The sequence below is a fragment of the Malaclemys terrapin genome, chromosome 10 (genome assembly GCF_027887155.1).
Source record: "Malaclemys terrapin pileata isolate rMalTer1 chromosome 10, rMalTer1.hap1, whole genome shotgun sequence".
NCBI lineage: Eukaryota > Metazoa > Chordata > Testudines > Emydidae > Malaclemys > Malaclemys terrapin.
In genome coordinates this window covers 52,615,003-52,632,676 of record NC_071514.1, presented here as the reverse complement: position 1 = coordinate 52,632,676, position 17,674 = coordinate 52,615,003, and the positions used below count along the sequence as shown (strand labels likewise).

General features: G+C 47.0%; 1 protein-coding gene across 3 annotated transcripts in view; it reads right to left on the bottom strand.

Moving 5' to 3' along the window:
• ANKS3 (ankyrin repeat and sterile alpha motif domain containing 3) overlaps positions 1–17,674 on the bottom strand; it is a 35,807-nt gene that overhangs the window by 7,941 nt on the left and 10,192 nt on the right. For all 3 annotated transcript variants that reach the window (XM_054043012.1, XM_054043014.1, XM_054043015.1), the window contains 9 exons: positions 16,538–16,619; positions 13,909–14,044; positions 13,233–13,394; positions 11,899–12,024; positions 11,129–11,244; positions 8,602–8,778; positions 3,081–3,205; positions 2,524–2,665; positions 1,788–1,960 (listed from right to left, as the gene is read on the bottom strand). In XM_054043012.1, the coding sequence (XP_053898987.1) occupies positions 1,788–1,960; positions 2,524–2,665; positions 3,081–3,205; positions 8,602–8,778; positions 11,129–11,244; positions 11,899–12,024; positions 13,233–13,394; positions 13,909–14,044; positions 16,538–16,619 (1,239 nt within the window). The remainder of the gene's footprint in view (positions 1–1,787; positions 1,961–2,523; positions 2,666–3,080; positions 3,206–8,601; positions 8,779–11,128; positions 11,245–11,898; positions 12,025–13,232; positions 13,395–13,908; positions 14,045–16,537; positions 16,620–17,674) is intronic.

Here is a 17,674-nt window from a genome sequence, read left to right as displayed (position 1 = left end):
CCCAGAGAGACAAAAGATTCCTGCCTTGTGCCAAAGCCATAAAAGGGGGCGGAACAGGACAAAGGGGGCTGCAGTCATGAGAAATCCTCTAGTTACCACCTGAGCTGTAACTAACGAGCACTGTACCAGGGAAAAGGACTGGGCCCAGACTAGGAAAGAGTCTAGTCAGTGAAAGAAGCTTATTGGAACGTCTCTGAGGGTGAGATTTATCTGTATTCAGTTTCTTAATGTATTAGGCTTAGACATGCGTGTTTTGTTTGATTCTACTTGGTAACTTACTTTGTTCTGTCTGTTATTACTTGGAACCACTTAAATCCTACTTTTTATACTTAATAAAATCCCTTTTGTTTATTAACAAACTCAGATTAAGTGATTAATACCTGTGGGAGCAAACAGCTGTGCATATCTATCAGTGTTATAGAGGGTGGACAATTTATGAGTTTACCCTGTATAAGCTTTATACAGAGTAAAACTGATTTTATTTGGGGTTTGGATCCCATTAGGAACTGGGTGTCTGGGTGCTGGAGATAGGTAACCTGCTGAGTGGTTTTCAGTTAAAGCCTGCAGCTTTGGGGGCGTGGTTCAGACCTGGGTCCGTGTTGCAGCATCTAGTGTGTCTGGCTCAACAAGGCAGGGTTCTGGAGTCCCAAACTGGCTGTGGAAAATGGGCTCAGAGGTAATTTCAGCACATCAGGTGACAGTCCCAAGGGGGGTCTCTGTGACTGAACCCGTCACACACTCCACTACGTTCGTTAGGCAATACATGCTGCTCTGGAGTGTGTGGATGGCCCTCTACTATGACCACTGCCTCTGCACAGCTGAGCTCTGCAGGCACGCCCCTTCCCCCCTCCTCCCCTTATTTACTGTATGTGCTACATACATGTGAGCACTGTGGCCAACTGTTGGAGAAGTCACTGAACTCCAGCTGCCGCAGGCAGAAGTAACACAAGTCCTGTCTGGGAACACTATGCTGTTCTCTCAAACCAGCCTCCTTTCTCATTTTTCCAGGGGGACCCCTCTGGGACTCCCTCTCTTCACTAAGTCCTCAAAGGCCTACAGCAGGGGTTCTCTCCCCTCTGGCTATGGCAGGCTGGACACAGGTCCCTTGGGAACTCAGTGATGCTGCATCTCCTTTCTCCAGGGGCAAGAGCGTTGCTTCCACCCCTGGAGTGAAGGACAGAGATTTTCTGGTTTTAATCTATTGGCCAACACAGCAGGACTGATGAGCTGAAAGTATCAGCTTAACCCCCAGAGCAGAACCACCACTGAATATGGGATTTTTCAGAAGAACAGAAAAAACAGAGTTGTCCTGCTGGCTAGAGTATCTAGGACAGGTCAATACAGAGTGAAGTGTATCTCACTGGGCAATGCTGTATGATTTAGAGGCTGTGAATTTCATCCTGACTGCAGCTGGTGATCAATGTGAGGCTTGAGTGCCCTTGCAGTGGAGAAGCACTACACTACAGGTTTTAGTGGCGGGAGGGCTCCTGAGCTTTCTTCCCAACTCTGCCACTGACTCCCTAAGTCACTGGGCAAGTCACTTAGCACCTGGTTCCCCCTGGGGTTGAACATTCAGAACTCTAGCTCTGGAAAGCCAGGCCCCTACCCACAGTGCTTCAGTATCTGCTTATCCTGTTGGAATGTCCTCTTTTGGGGGAGGATTAGAATGGGGTTCAGATGCTGTGGTATGACTGTGTGTGGACAGCTCACTAGAAGGACGCCGCCTGCAGCCAGACAACAGACACGCTGGGGCGGCCCTATTTTCCACTTCCCCTGGAGCAACTTACTTCATTTGCTCTAGCAGGACCCCAGCGTCCCTGGTGATAGCCTGGGCCTCCCGCAACTGGATCTGGACATCATTCCAAGCCACGTCCCGCTCCATCAAGCAGCTCTCGACCACCGCCCGCAGCTCCTGCTCCTGGGACACCTGGCCCTTCATCACTTCCACTTCCTCACACCTCTGCAGTGGGGGAGAGCGAGAGAGGAAGGACTGAAATGGGGAGTGCTGCACGCTGCAATCTCAGACACTTGACTGCTCACGAAACATCCCTGGAGCCTCCTGTTATCACGATCTGGGCGGTTGCAGAGAGCTCTGTATGCACCCACCAAACCCATCCGAGGCCCAGATGCAGGTGGGAAGGAAGTTAGATAAGGGTCCCACACAGGGTCAGCTCGGATCTCAGGGATTCCCCTTCTTTCTATGCAGGAGAGTGGGTTTGCGAAGCTGACAGACATTTCTGCACGGATTTCCCCATTTCAGTATGAGCAGATCCTAACCAGGATGGCAGATATCCCCAGCCCAGCATCCTGGCCAGCTGGGTTTGAACTAAAGACACAGAAGCCTTGTCAGCATGAGAGAGCGAGGGTTAGAGTGTGGCAGAACCTGCAACATGGGGTTACCTAACTTACCCTACCCCTTTGCATCCCTTCCAAACTACCTCAGCTCCCTCCCTTAAGAGCCTTTCCCCACCCCCAGGAGGTGCCATAGTAAATATGTGATTGGGTTAGAGCCAGGCTCGTTACCTTGTGCAGCTGAATGGCCATCTCCTGCATTTCCGCCTCCAGCCGATCTGCATAGGCCAGTTCTAGGGCATCGCTGGGAGGCCTGGCATTGCTGTGCCATCGAGCAATGGCAGAGGTCATCTTTCGCTTAGGCCCGAACAGGCTGGTGATACAGCAGCAAGCAGTTAGCAGCAAAACTGTGCCAGGACCTTGCTTCAGAGACTCCTGCCCCTTCTTCCACTGAGGCCCATGAAAACCCCAGGCATGAGCAGGAAGGGTAATTAGGGACAGCAGAAAACCACGATCCATCTCCTCCAAGGCTCTGCTAACAGCTGCAGGAGAGTTGCAGGCAGGGACTGAATTGGGGGGGGGGGGGGGATGGCTGGAAGACCAGCGTTTGCTGTAGACCAGGATTAAGGCACATTGAGAGATCTGTGAGGGATCCCCAGGCTGGAGGGCAAGACTAAAGGTAGTGGCAGAATCGTGCAAACCTGGAGTGGGGGCTGGAAGAGAGGACTGAACTCTCCTGATCCCTTTGTATGCCCCAACGAGAAAGGTGCTATGCCGCAGAGACTCACGTGATGCCTATTTCCTTGAGATCACTCTCTGTGAGGGTCAGGAAGATCCGGAGGTCGATGTCCTGCTCCTCAAACACCTGGAGGTACTTCAGACACCCGATCTGCTCCAGGAATGTTGCCAGATCCTGCAGCCCATCCAAAGCAAAGATGTTTGTACCCACACGAGGAACTGGACCCTCCTGTCTCCTTGAATGAAAGGCTAACAGCTACTTTGGAGCTATCCTAACTTTTTTTGCACTGTTCACTCTCTAAAGCCACAAGCTGTAATGGGGCCTGGCTTGTACTTAGTAGCAGCCAGACACTGTAAAGCTCTTCCTTCAGATTCCCTGCACTACACTAGGCTGAGGAGAGGATTCCCCAAATAGGATGGCCAGATGTCCCGATTTTATAGGGACAGTCCCGATTTTTGGGTCTCTCTCTTATATAGGCTCCTATTACCCCCCACCCCCGTCCTGATTTTTCACATTTGCTCTCTGGTCACCCTATCCCCAAACCATCCCTGCAAGCAGGTTAAGTAGGAAAGAACTGTGTCAAGGAGGAAGATTATTCTCCAGGTGAAAGTGTAACTGTTGTAGCCTTATCTGACTATTTTGTAAGAGTGCCTTTGGCTAAAATCCACCTTCAATGGAAGGGATTTGATGGCACCATGGTTGTGGGAGCGAAGAATACAATTCCTTCAGATCTTTTAATAGGGAATGATTTTAAAGCTTTGTGCAGACAGGTTAATATCATGAAACTGTCTATTAGGGGCAATGATTTGCCTATGGAGGGTTTCTTCAAATTTTTGTCTGAGGAAGATGGCCGTTTGTCTGTACAGAAAAGCAGGTTACATGTGAAAGAAGTTTCTGAATATCTGTCTATCTCAGAAGTGAATCTGGAATTACATAAAGCAGAGAGAAAAATCATTCATCAGGAAAATGTTTCTCTAGAGCAGATTAAAAAGTTGATGATCACATTGAAGCCCTAATTGAGGAAGAAGGGGGTACGTTCTTGGTGAGTGAAGTTTGTAAAAGCGAGCCTAGACAAGGTAACAGTAATTTGCTTAAAGTAGCTCAGTATGAGCCACTGTCTGTAAAAAGCAGAAGTTTGTCTGTTGGGAGTGACATCTTTCTTGTTAAGGAAGCTGTCTCACTCTCCAAGCAATTGTCCCTGAACAGCCAGGCATGCTGGGACAAAGGAAAAAAATTCTCCAATTGTTTGTCTGTTTTGAGCAACGGCAGCATGCCTGTTAAGGAACAGTGTGTATCTAGCTCTTCTCTGTCCGTAAAAGAGACAGAAGAAGCCTGTCAGCCTAGGATGGTTGAAAATGTATCAGTCTTCTCAGAGCTGATTCTGGATTTAACTGAAGCCTAGGATGGAAATGTTCCTAAGTTTGTGTCTGCTAGGGATAATGACATTGTAATCAGGAATTACTTCCATTGACTCTTAATGGGCCATTGTTGGTAGTAAAGAGTTTGTCTTCTGAGAAAAGTGTGTTGGTGACTAATAGCCTTGGCTATACTTGGGACTTCACAGCGCTGCCGCACGAGTGTAGTCGCGCCGCCAGCGCTGAGAGAGCTCTCGCAGTGCTGTATGTACTCCACCTCTCCGAGGGGAATAGCCTGCAGCGCTGATCACACTGGTGCTTTACAGCACTGCGCTCGGGGGGGGGGGGGGGGGCGTTTTCACACCCCTGAGCGCAGCAAGTTGCAGCGCTGTACAGCGCCAGTGTAGCCAAGGCCTGAGTCTTTCAAGTAAAAATGAATCCACTGAATTTGCTTTAGAAAGACCCATTGTGGACAGCTTTGAGAAGATTTCAGATGGTATAAAAACTGTTAGGGAGTATGAACAGCTCTGACCAGCTTGTTGAGGAGACAGTGTTGTTGGGACGGGAACGTCTCCACAGTGATTCTTTGAGTAAACCGTCTGTATCACAGGTTCAGAGGGAAAACTGGATAGCTGAATCTGCAGAGCAGGAGAACAGTTGTGCAGTTGATCTCTTGAGAATACAGGAGATGGCAGCTAAACGCTCATCTCTAGATATTTTGGATATGTCTTGTAGTGTCTTAGTGGACTTGACATCTGATTCAATGCGGAAGCAAAGGTTGGTAATGGAAGGACAAAAGAACCTTGAGTCTAACAGGCTAGTGAAAATGGATGGTATCTCTTTAAGACAGAGTCCAGCCTTGGAATTGGTAAAGGTTAAGAATCTGAAAACTGGTAAACAGGCTAGTGTCTGTGTTAATGCAAATTACCCGATTGACTGGAGGGGAAAAAAACACTTGCCTCACTCATCTCTAAGATACCAAAACCCTAAGGAAGTGGTTAAACTAAAAATCTATGTTAAGGAAAACCCTAAAGTAAAGAAAAAGCTAAAAAGACTCAAAAGGGATATTGAACAAGCTGACCTAAAGAATAATTTATCTAAACAAAAGGCTTGGCATGGCAAGGATAATTGTAAATGCACACTTGTGATAGAACTGATGTTATTGCTAATGATTGTAACTAACTTGTTGCTGATACCAAAAATTGTAAAAATGTACAATGTGCATGTTCTTGAACATGTTAAGAGTGGTACATACTAGAAACCCTTATGATTATGCTGTTTGTTCAATAAGAACACACTTTGTATTAAAAAGCCTAATAATGTTAAGGTTTCACAGCTAATGTCTGTACACAATCCTAAAACTTTCCTCAGCAAAAAGACCATTACAAGCTTGAATTGCTGTGCACAAAGGGAAACTGAGGTACAACTCCTCACAGCTTTCATGGCTGAATGCTAGAGTAAATGCTCTCTGAAGAACATTAATGGCCATGTTAAGTCAACACATAGACCAAACCCTGGAATCACTGAAGTGTTTCACAAAGTATGGACTAAGTTTTTAACTTGGCCCAAAGCATGCATCAATAAATTGGCCTTACAAAGAATTCAATGTAAACACCGCTCATATCAATGTTGGAAGGTCCTTAGGGTGTATCCACGAGCTCTAGTTTCTCCCTTCCACACCACTCTCACGTTGGGGGTGTGACACATGACCAGAAAGAGTTAAGCATCCTGCAGGATAACTGACTCAAATTCAATCCTTAAAAACATACAGGGAGATGATGTTTGTGGCTTTTTTTTTAAAAGGTCGAAATCAACAATGTAATCAAACAGTACCTGTCTATGCTGTATTCTGTTAATTCAGAGATCAAGAGAACATCTTAACATTTAAATGAACTGTAAACCTAGGATATAGCTGTATTCATCTCTCTTTGAAACATATAGAAAGTCATCTGCGAATGGTGGAAAAACAGGCAATTGCCTTATGTTAATCTGTATGAATAATTATCTGCGATGCTTAGAAAATGAGTTTATTGTTCGTTGAGGGACTGAGCTGTCACAAGAGGACCTGAAACTGTATAAAAAATGGCTTGGATCCTGATCCTGTCATCTCAGATCTGCTTGAGGCGTCATACAGCGGAAGCCTAAGCCATAAGGACTGAGATCCCAGTGCTGACTGGATCACCCTGAATACAAATATTGGACTATAACCTATGGACTATTTCTGAAAGAACTCTCTGCATCTACAAAGCTCACCATCTATGCTATGAATCTGAATCTCAAAGTTGACTCGTGTCTGTATGTATACTGATCTTTTAACCAATTCTCTCTCCTTTTGTTAATAAATGTTAGTTTAATTAGTAAGAATTGGCTGTAAGCATGTATTTGGGAAAGGTCTGGAATATTCATTAACCTGGGAGGTAATGTGTCTGATCCTTTGGGATTGGTAGAACCTTTTATATATGATGAATAAGATTTTCAGGAATCCTCATCATACCTGATTTGGATATCTAGGTGGAGGCCTGAGGCTGGGTTACTTTAAGGGAAATGTGTTGTTGGCTTCTGGGCAACCAGTGAGGTAATACAGAAGCTATGTGTGCTTGGTTGGTAACTCTAAGTATTGGAATATCCACCAGCTTTGGGGACTGTCTGCCCCATGCTTTGCAGTTCATCCTAATTGAGTTGACCTCAGCTGGCTCCCCTGGGATTCTGGTCACAGTGGCGTAGTTGGCACGATACACATTACCACAGGTTAACTGGATTTTTGGATCAGAACCACATGCTTGTCAAAAATTTATTTTGATATTGGAGAGTTTAAGGGTTAAAAATCAGTTACAATGAGTGAGCCAGGATCATTTGAAGAGCCTGACAGAAAAACCCTTGAAGAATTGGGGTTACAGAGGGGGTTGTCTTTTAAGAAAAAGGCCCCAGAACAAGAACTGAAAAATCTGTTAATGGCCAGTGATAGGGAAGCAGACCCAGTGAAAATGCTTGCAGTGAGAAACCAGCAGCAACTAGAACATGAACAAAAGTGGATAGATCTTCGATTGCAGGAAAAGCAAAAGATAACGGATATGGAAAAAGAAGCCCATTTAAGGCTTATGGAATGGCTGGCTGCTGAGGAGAAGGCTCACCAGATGCAACAGGAATCTGCCAGACTTCAGCTCCAATTCTTGAAACAGCAGAAAAAGATGCCACAGTCTGGAGATCCATCCCCTCATGACAACAAAAACTGGGAAAGGATTTGTCCCATTTACAAAGATACTGAGGACATAGAAATTCCTCTATCTACCTTTGAGTGTCTGTGTGAAATTCATCATATCCCAGAGGTACATTGTATGCCTGTCCTGCTAACCAGATTGATAGGGAAAGCCAGGAAACTGTTAATGAAATGGGTATGGATGAAGTTTTGAATTATGTAAAATATAAAGATACTGTGTTAATGACATATACCATAAATACCCCTGATTGAATCTTAAGGGCGGGGGAGGAGGGGTGCTGCTGGGGGGAGCCTGCGGCACCAGCAGCCAGGGAGGAGCCCCGGGGAGCCAGCAACTGCTCTGGCTGCCCCTGGGACCACTTCTCAGGAGATCCCTGGGGCAGCCACATTGGCTGCTGCTTGGGCAGTCCCCAGGGCCAGCTGCCAGGGGCCTCTAGAGCTGCAGACGGTGTGGCTGGCCCCAGGGCTGAGGCTGCTCCAGCAGCGGCTGCTGCAACTGGCTGCAGGGCCGCCCGAGCGGATGGCTGCAGAGCCGCTCCAGCAGTGGCTAGTGTGGCTGTCCCCAGGGCTAGCTGCTTGAATGGCCCTAGGGTCAGCCACACTGGCCACTGCAGAAGTCATGGAAGTCGCATCTGCTTTGGTAATTACACTGGGCTGGGCGGACAGCTTAAGGAGCCAAGGTTAGAAGCACTGGGGTGCAGTGATCAGGAATGCTCCATCAGAGCAATAGCGATGCCGGAACAGGAGTTTCACTGCAAAAGCAGCCTCTCCATTTTAAGAGTATTAGAATGAGCTGCAGAGGTTCAGCATCCAAGTCCACTCGGGGATGGGGGTTGGGGTGGGAGATGCAGCATTTCTTCCTTATCTGAGAAAGCCAAATGACCAGGCTGGAGTCCTGGGGCAGCAGTCTCTTCGAGGGATCTCCAATAGCTTTGCACTGACACACGTTTTCACCCCATCACGGACATGAGTTTTCTGTTCTCCTTTGCAGCTCTTACCTGGGGTCCTGTGTAGGTGGTGGCCTCTGGGTTAGGGAGCGTACAGTGCTGACTAGACACCCCAGCTTTGCCTGGGCTCTGAGACCACTGGCTGTCACAGTTGCTGTACCGGGTCTTGATCTTCACATAGCTTTTAGCCTGTTTCCGACTAGAGAGCTTTTCTGCATGGTCAGAGTCCTGGAGAGACAGAAGGGGCCTGTTTAATGGCACAGGGTCAACTTGCCAAGTCACCAGAATCACCACAGGGAACCGCATGGGTGTGGAACATGTGGAAGCTCTCAGCTACTTCAGTCCCAGGCTCTGAGTCTGGGCAAGCTCATTGTAGGCACTGGGGTGGGAACAGAATACTCTGTCTTAGCCACATTCCCCAATAGGAAACTGTTTCCTAAATGGAGCAGAGACCCGGAAGTGTGGGTGGTAAAGACTAAGCAATCACTTGTTAAAGAGGACTTCCAGGGTGAATTCCTGAGCAAAGAGCAACTTGCAGGGACTCCAATCTCAGAGAGACAAGCAAAGGAGAGGATTCCCCAATCCACCATGCCGAGGGTTTTAGGTAGGATGGAAATGTGTCAGGCAGGATTATAATTCTTATCTGGACTGTAAGCTCCTTGGGGCAGAGCCTGTCTTTGTTCTGTGTTTGTATAGCACCAAGCACAATGGAGTCCAGGGTCATAAACAGGCTCCTAGGTGCTACCACCACACAAACAGTAATAAAACCTGCTCTAATAATTACACTGGGCTGGGAGGAAAGTTTAAGGAGCCAAGGTTAGAAGCACTGGGTCTGGAGTGATCAGGAATGTTCCACCAGAGCAATAGCGATGCCTGAGCAGGAGTTTCACTGTAAAAGCAGCCTCTCCATTTTAAGAGTATTAGAACGAGCTGCAGAGGTTTGGCATCAAAGCCTACTGGGGGAGAATGGGGGAGGGGGAGGGAGCAGCATTGCTTCCTTATCTGAGAAAGCCAAATGACCAGGCTGGAGTCCAGGGCAGTGTTCTCTTCGATGGATCTCCAGAATGCTGCACTACAATAGAGAGGCCTTGCTTTGGAGCTAATCCTTGGAGTGCCAGCACCACAAAGCAGCCATCATGTACTGCATTCTTTCAAGCCCAGAGAAACATTGACCCCGCTGACTAGCAGAAGGATAGCGTGTAGTTATTCCTGTGAGCAACAGTTCAGGGAACCGGGGAGCCTTCCTAGTGCCCAACAATGTCATACCCATCCAGCACACCTACACCAAATCCAGAACCTGGTCTAAGAATGCAAGTGGTTACTTGAACCACTGAGTAACTTACATAGATTCCAAGTCCAGACTTCCTCCCCATATTCCAACCTGTAGAAGCCAGGATCACCTTAGAAGCAGTGGTGCCATCCTACTTCAACAAATCCAAGTGACCTGATCCAGTCATCTGGCCAAATTCATTCAACAGTTATCAAATGCTAGGGTATGGGAGACTTCCCTTCTAGATTGTGGGTTAGGGACAGGGCCACACACGAGCAGAGCAAGGGATCAGGGATTGGGGAAAGAATGGACTTTAAAACCATGGTGAACATTAGGGCTCACCATGGAAGGGCACAGACATCACCAGCTAGAGCCCAGCATAGTGCAGGGAGGGGAGTCTGCTTCAGAAAACAAGCCAGCCTGCTGGCACCTGTCAGGATGCTGTCGACCACAAAGTGGCTATTTATACTGCCCTGGGGCTAAATGATCATGGAAAGGGTTTCATCTCAGGACAAGAATTTGCTGTTTGTATTCACTGCCCCGCTGTTTGTAAGAGGCTCCAAGAAAGCTCCTGAATCAAATGGTCACATGGTCTGAGCCTTCTCTGGTCGGGAGGGCAGTGAATGCCTGGGACAGGGAAAGTGCTATGATTGGAGAGTTACTGATCTACCCATCGGGAAACCACTCTGCAGGGAGGGTGCTCAGATACTCGGATCAATGTCAAATGAGACAACTTCTCAACCTCTCCAGACTACTGTACCCCTTTCAGGAGTCTGATTTGTCTTGCATACCCCAAGTTTCACCTCACTTAAAAACTACTTGCTTACAAAATCAGATAAAAATACCCAAGTGTCACAGCACGTTATTACTGAAAAACGTCTTACTTTCTCATTTTTACCACATAATTATAAAATAAATTGATTGGAATATAATTATACTTATATTTCAGTGTATAGTATATAGAGCAGTACAAACAAGTCATTGTTTGTATGAAATTTTAGTTTGTACTGACTTCGCTAGTGCTTTTTATGTAGCCTGTTGTAAAACTAGGCAAATATCTAGATGAGTTGATGTACCCCGTGGAAGACCTCTGCATACCCCAGGGGTACACCTACCCCTGGTTGAGAACCACTGCCTTAAGACATTTAAACGGAGTTTACAGCTTTCCTTCTACCCTGGAGGTTCTCCCCTCCTGTCCCTGGATCCTACAGTCTCGTGGCAGATGTAAAGTTATGGCCAGTGGCTGGCATATTTGTGAGTTCCTGTGTTCCACCAACAGCAGTGACCAAGAAGAAACAAAAGCCCCACCTCATTGCTTTCCAGGGAGCCCTCACTGCTGACCCCCAGGGCTTTGGGCAGACACTCGCTACTGCTGCTGCTGCTCCTGATGATGTCCAAGTTGTTGATGAAGAAAGCATTCTCTTCTGGAGGGGAGCAGAAAGGAAAACAATGAGTTCCTGCTTCTTCTCCTTGATCTTCTCACCTCACGTAGACATCCAGCCTGAGTCTGTGTGCAGCAGCTGCTCAGATTAGGAGGTTACTCTGAGGAGTGAGTGGAGAGTATCATGTCTGGAACAGGGGCACCCGTCCTTCCCCATACCACTGCCAGTGGGTGTCAGGTAGCTTCAGTGCAATACATTGGTGGACAGATTTATAGCCATTTAGTATCACTGACTGCAGTAATGGGTAACAGGTGTATGTTTTAGGGCATGGGGTTACCAGCTAATCTGTGTTCTTGTCCCTAAGCACCCAGGAGAGGTCTCCCAATGTCCTTGACATAAGGCCAGTGCAGATGGATGGCACTCATTTTTCCTTCTACCCCTCTCTCCCCCTTCCATCATGGCACTTCACTCTCCTCTGGGATGGCAGGACAGAATCTATGCCAATCCAACACAGGACGCCTGTGCACTGATGGAGTGCCCCCTTTCTTGCTTGAATCTCAGGAAAAATGCCTTCCTAGGAGCTCTTCAGACCTAAGGGGTGGGGAGATGAGAAAGGAAACGTGCAAGTTCTGAAGCAGTTCTCAATCCCAGATCACTCACACTGGAAGCTAGACCCTCCTCTGAGACATGCCCTACCCCTGCTGCTGCTACTTTCCACATCTTGCTCGTTGATTGGAGAGGTGACATCCCGGAACCGGAGATCCTCCCCTTCAAAGCTGCCATTGTCACTGAACGTAACGTAGCCCTGTGGAGGGACCTGCTCTGTGTGCAAAGAGATGAGAATGGAAGTTACCAGACAGACTGCAGTATGGGGAGCAGCAGCTGCCGGCAAGCATCCAGGGAGCTGAAGACAATCAGGGGAAGAAATCACATTGTAAAATAACCAGCTTCCATTCCCCTTTGAACGACAAACAAAATTACCAGGAACGTGGAAGCCTAATAGTTTCTTTTGCATGCCAGATCAACGTTGGTCACAGACCATGCTCTAGCCAGATGCCTATATCTAAGAGAATCACACATAACCAGCCTTGCAGCAGACGCACCTCCAGCTTACTGAGCTTGGAGTATTTCCTCCCTTCCCCGAGTTTCTGGGTCAGCACACAGGCAGCACCCTGTGAAGTTCTGCAGCTGATGGTTTGAGCATTTCAATACAGTCACCTCCCAGTAGTAGCATCAGGCTACACCAATAGGAAGTACCAGGCAGTTGCAGGTTTCCTAACTAGCCCGAACAACATTAAAATAAGGTCAGTTCAAGCTCAAGGGAATCTGAGGGTTGGTATTTTTCCTTCAATACAAATCAATATTCTTGGCCATCCAAGATAACCAGGTAGCTGGCTAGACTCACTGGTCATCACCACTCTGCGCCATGCATCCAACACAGGGCAAAGCTCATGCCCGCCCTATATTTAGGCAAGCCCATCACATTCATCAAGGGGTTAATGTTTAAACCCAGCTGATGTTTCTCCCTGCCCATCACATGGCCGACCTCACCAATTTCCACTGCAACAGGAAGTGTTTCCCAGTGCTCAGGCAGATACAGGTCACCTGGCCCTGAAGCTGGGAGATTAGTTTAATCATTCCTGCTGTTTGGCCTGTCTTGAAACCCCCAACACTCCTGCTGGTTTGTGAATGTCTCTGTGACTCCCGAGTCTATCTTGGGAAGGGAAGAGGGGCCAATCTCAAGAGCCAGACAGCAAACAGAGATTGAGATGATGCTGAAGGACATTCTCAGCTGGTAAGTAAAAAATTCATGCCTATCATGGATCAGCTGGGAGATGGTTTTTAGAGCTGGCTTTCAGCCCCTGGAATGATGGGTGTTTGCTCAGTGCTGGCAGCTGTAGGAGCCATGCAGGAAGGCCCAATCTAAAGAAGCAGGGAAGTGCTGGCGCCGGAGTAACAGCAAAGCAGTACTGTGGCACCCCTGAGATCACGAAGTAGCCTCATGGTTAGATTCCCGGACCCACACTCACCACAGCGAGACTGCTTCTTCCCTGCAATTCCAACAGCTGTTATCTTAGCCAAAGCCTGGGGCCCCTCATGGATACTGGGGCCCTTGGTCTTACGGACTGGTCTCTGTCTCTGGGGAGTGGAGCACGATTCATCCGAGGAGCTCAGATCTTCACAGTATTTTCCTGTTGTCCCAAGCACAGAGTTAGCTGCACAGTACCTCCAGCTACACCTCTACCCCAATATAACACTGTCCTCGGGAGCCAAAAAAAAAAAAAAAAAAATCTTACTGCGTTATAGGTGAAACCGCTTTATATCGAACTTGCTTTGAGCCACCAGAGTGCGCAGCCCCGCCCCCCCGGAGCACTGCTTTACCGCGTTATATCCGAATTCATGCTATATCGGGGTAGAGGTGTACTTACATCCTTGATTTGCTACTGGCCCTTTAAAAGCAGTGGGAAAAACAGTGAAACAAATCAAAGGGTGAGCAAACAATGGTTGACTGGAGCAGAAGCTTTGCCAGGCACACCTCGCACCAACAAGGGCTACCATCCAAGACTCCACTGCTGTTTAAAGGAGAGGGATTTCCAGCAGACACCTGAAGTATCACTCCCACAATCACTGCACTATAAAACAGCAACAGCCTCTTCCCCAAGCACCTTCCCTTAACGTGCACATACAGGGAGGTGTCTCAGTTACCTGGGCCCCTGCAGAAGACTTTGGGCATGGGGGCTGCACGTAGATCCATCAGCCCCACGATCTTCATGTGTCCATACTTCATGGCCAGAGTCCGTGCCGTGGCTCCTGTGTTCTCTCTCACATCCACCTTCACGCCCTGTGGGAAGGCAATGCATACTTCTGGCGTGCGTGTTCTGAATGGACACCACACACACAGTTCAAGAGAAACAAAGAACATTCATATTCCATCAAGATCCCCTTCTTCTTGTCAGCCTTTTTAATGGAAGTGTAAGGCTCCTTGAGATCCGTGGATAAATTCCACGAGTCTCTTCTCAATGCTACTGCGCCTAATGATTTGCTGTCTGCTCTCTCATCACAATAGCCCAATATCTCACTTTTCTGCATCACCACCAGAATCTTGCTTGATCTGCTGCCGATTATTTCTTCATTGCTTCATCTTTCTGAACAAAGTCACTATGCAAATTACATTTAAATTTTATAAAGGGGCTCACTGTGGTTAGAAGCCAAGAGGACTGAATATTCAGACATTAGTATGGAGGTGGAAGATGCCTGCTAGACAGAATACACATGCCTACAAGCACTAGATAGGATCTCCTGAGGTGGATCAGGTATAACTGACATCACGCTTTGTCTGAGTCAAAAAGGCTAATAACAAGGGCTGTTTCAATAGTCTGACTTGCCCTGAGTATCTAGACCATTTCAGGGACAAGTCTACACTATGGTGCTACATCAGCACAGCTGCGCCACTGTAGCATATCTGGTGAAGACATGCTATGCTGATAGGAGAGCGCTCTCCTATCAGCATAATTACTCCACCTCTGCGAGAGCGTCTCCCACTGACAGGGCCAGTGTGGACAGAGCTTAGGTCACTGTAACTTGCACCGCTCAGGGGAGTGTCTTTCACACCTCTGAGCGACAGAAGTTACATCAACTGAAGCGGTAGCGTAGACCAGCCCTCAAACTATTGGGGCATTAATATCATTACCAACACTTATATCAACATTCCAGAAGCCTGTCAGGACGGTAGCCCCACAGGCTTAGTCCTGCCTGGCTCAGAGTTTCAAATCCAAAACAATCGGGACAATCCTGCTCAGGTTAGAGTGTCATTGAACAAATTGCTCCTCCTCTCCTAGGATGGACAGAAAGAGGAGAGTAGGCACAATTCATTCCACGATTGTTTCATCTGAGCGAGGATTCAGACAGACGTTTGCATGGGAACATGGCAGCACAGACTGTGTTCTTTAGTCTGTGAGCTGGAGAGCAGCACAGCACAGCATGTCCAGCAATTAAAACAAACAGTGCCCTTGGCGCATGGTGCAACAGAGCATGGCTTCACTTCTAAGGTAAGCGACACTGTAGAGGGAAGGGGGAATTTCCTCACCATTGTGTCTAACAAGAGGAGCTAATTTTATTTAACAGTTATTTTACACACACTCTGGTTCTGCGACTGCTCCTACTAGAACCATTCTCACTGTGTATTTTGAGAGCTCTTCTTCACTGCTGATTTTTGGTCTCAAGACAGTGAGATTGGGGGTCTCTCGTCTCCTCTGTTAATAAGCATTGAAGCCTAATTAGCTATATTGTTGAGAAAGTCCCAACTTCTGCCCCACCCATCCTTGGAATGATAGCTTTCTAGTTCCTGAGAAAAACACCTGAGATAGGAGATCATCATTACATGCTCTCAAAGTGTCTTGGGCTAATTCTATGGAGGGGGCATGAGGAAGGACAGAGATTTTGAACTTGACCTGATAGTCTGTGGGGCACCAGCGTATGAGCAGACCGCTAGGATGCTGCTGCATTTTGGAAAAACTGAAGCTTCTATCAAATTTGAAGTGCTTATTCCTAGGCATAGCAAGGTGCAGCAACCTAGCCTGGAACTTATGTAGTGTAAGTCATCACGGCCCGGTCACAATCCCCTGGGTTGGGGCTCCAACTCCTAGCCAATCTCAGGTAAAAAAGATTTTTTGCTAAAAGCTACAGCTAGCTAACACTCCCGCAGCAGCAGGGTGTCCAGAAGGAACCAACGCTGCTGACCACAAGATCCCTGGCTACATTTGTTGGATGTGTCCAATGCAACACCTATTGCAAGGAGAAAAAAACAAAAGAGACCACCTCTGGAAAGCAGAGATGGAAATTTTGCCCTGGAAATGGGCTAGTGTTTTAATAGATTAGACCATGAGGGAAAGGGTGAGGCACATAGTGAGTCAGAAAGAGGCTGTGGGAATTTGGAAGTTATTTTGGGTTTCTTTAGCAACAAAATATGAATTAGAAAGGAGAGAAAAAGGAGCATTTCATCCCCTTTGGAAAAATCCAATTACACTTAAGGAAAGACCAGAGATTCTATGCTGTAAACATACAGGGGCTGTTAGGGGAGATACATGTTGTGGAGAGAGGTTAGTTTGGATTTGGGATCTCTCTGCTTTATTAAATAACAGATGTATAGGCATTCAACCCCCCAAAACAACTCAATGAGGCTGTGACCTACCACCAGAGGGGACTTGTAATGGAGAGCAACAGCCTGGAAATATAACCCTTTGGAAGGCCTGATCTCTCAAATCCTGTGTTCTCCTGACAGTAAGTTTGGACCCTAAAGATTCTAGGGTTTATTTAGAATTGGGCAGACACTTACATGATTGAGAAGATACTGGACAATTATCTCATGGCCAGAGGCAGCTGCTTCCATCAGAGGTGTATATCCATACACAGGCTCCCTGGGTAAGAGAGAAAAAGCTCATGTAGGTTGGACTCAGGACAGGTGAAATTAAAGATATAATATGGTTTGCTGGTCACATACAGAAAAAGAACCAAAGAGCAAATCTCGCCCACTGAATACTGAAGCAGAACCCACACCCCAGCTTGCCAAGCCTTCGCAAAAGATCTCAATTTCCAGAGCTTGTCAAACTGGCCCCTTTAACCAGCACAAAAAGTTAAATTGAATTCATTACCAAATGAATTCATGAAGCCATGTATTACTCAAGAAAGCACCTCCACTAAAGTGTCATTTTAATCCAGGGGTTCTCAAACTGGGGGTCGGGACCCCTCAGGGGGTCACGAGGTTATTACATAGAAGGTCCCAAGCTGTCAGCCTCCACCCCAAACCCCACTTTGCCTCCAGCATTTATAATGGTGTTAAATATATAAAACAGTGTTTATTGTTTATAAGGGGGGGGGGTCTCACTCAGAGGATTGCTATGTGAAAGGGGTACAGTACAAAAGTTTGAGAACCACTATTTTAATCCCTCTATCCCAGGCAGGACGGGGCCAACATTATAGCATGTCCCACCAGGGCACCTCCAGCTGAAACCCACCACTCTTTCACCAATGTAGTTAGCAGGAAAGGCAATTCCAGGAGGGGGTCAAATCCTGCCAGACACATCCCCGTTTCTGTCTTGCACACCACATTCTCTGCTTTGGCTGTATTTAATATGCATTTTCTACATACATGAATTCTGAACTGTGTTTGTTTGCTGGGGATAAGCTTCAAGCTACGCTTGATCCTTGGTATGCAAAAGAAGTTTTTCAGAACTCTGAGGAAGATGAGCTGAGGTTCAACTGAACACTAATGTCCTACCCTATATACTGTCCAAAGCCAATAGACAGCTAGTACTATGTTATATAAGGGCCTGGAAGGATCTTTTTCCTGTGACATGGCTCTTTGTGTATCACGCAATTTAGTCACTGATGATGTTGCAAATAGGCCAAAAATTCAAGAACATACATATTTATTGCAATAAATATTTTATGCATTTACATAACAAGCATTTCT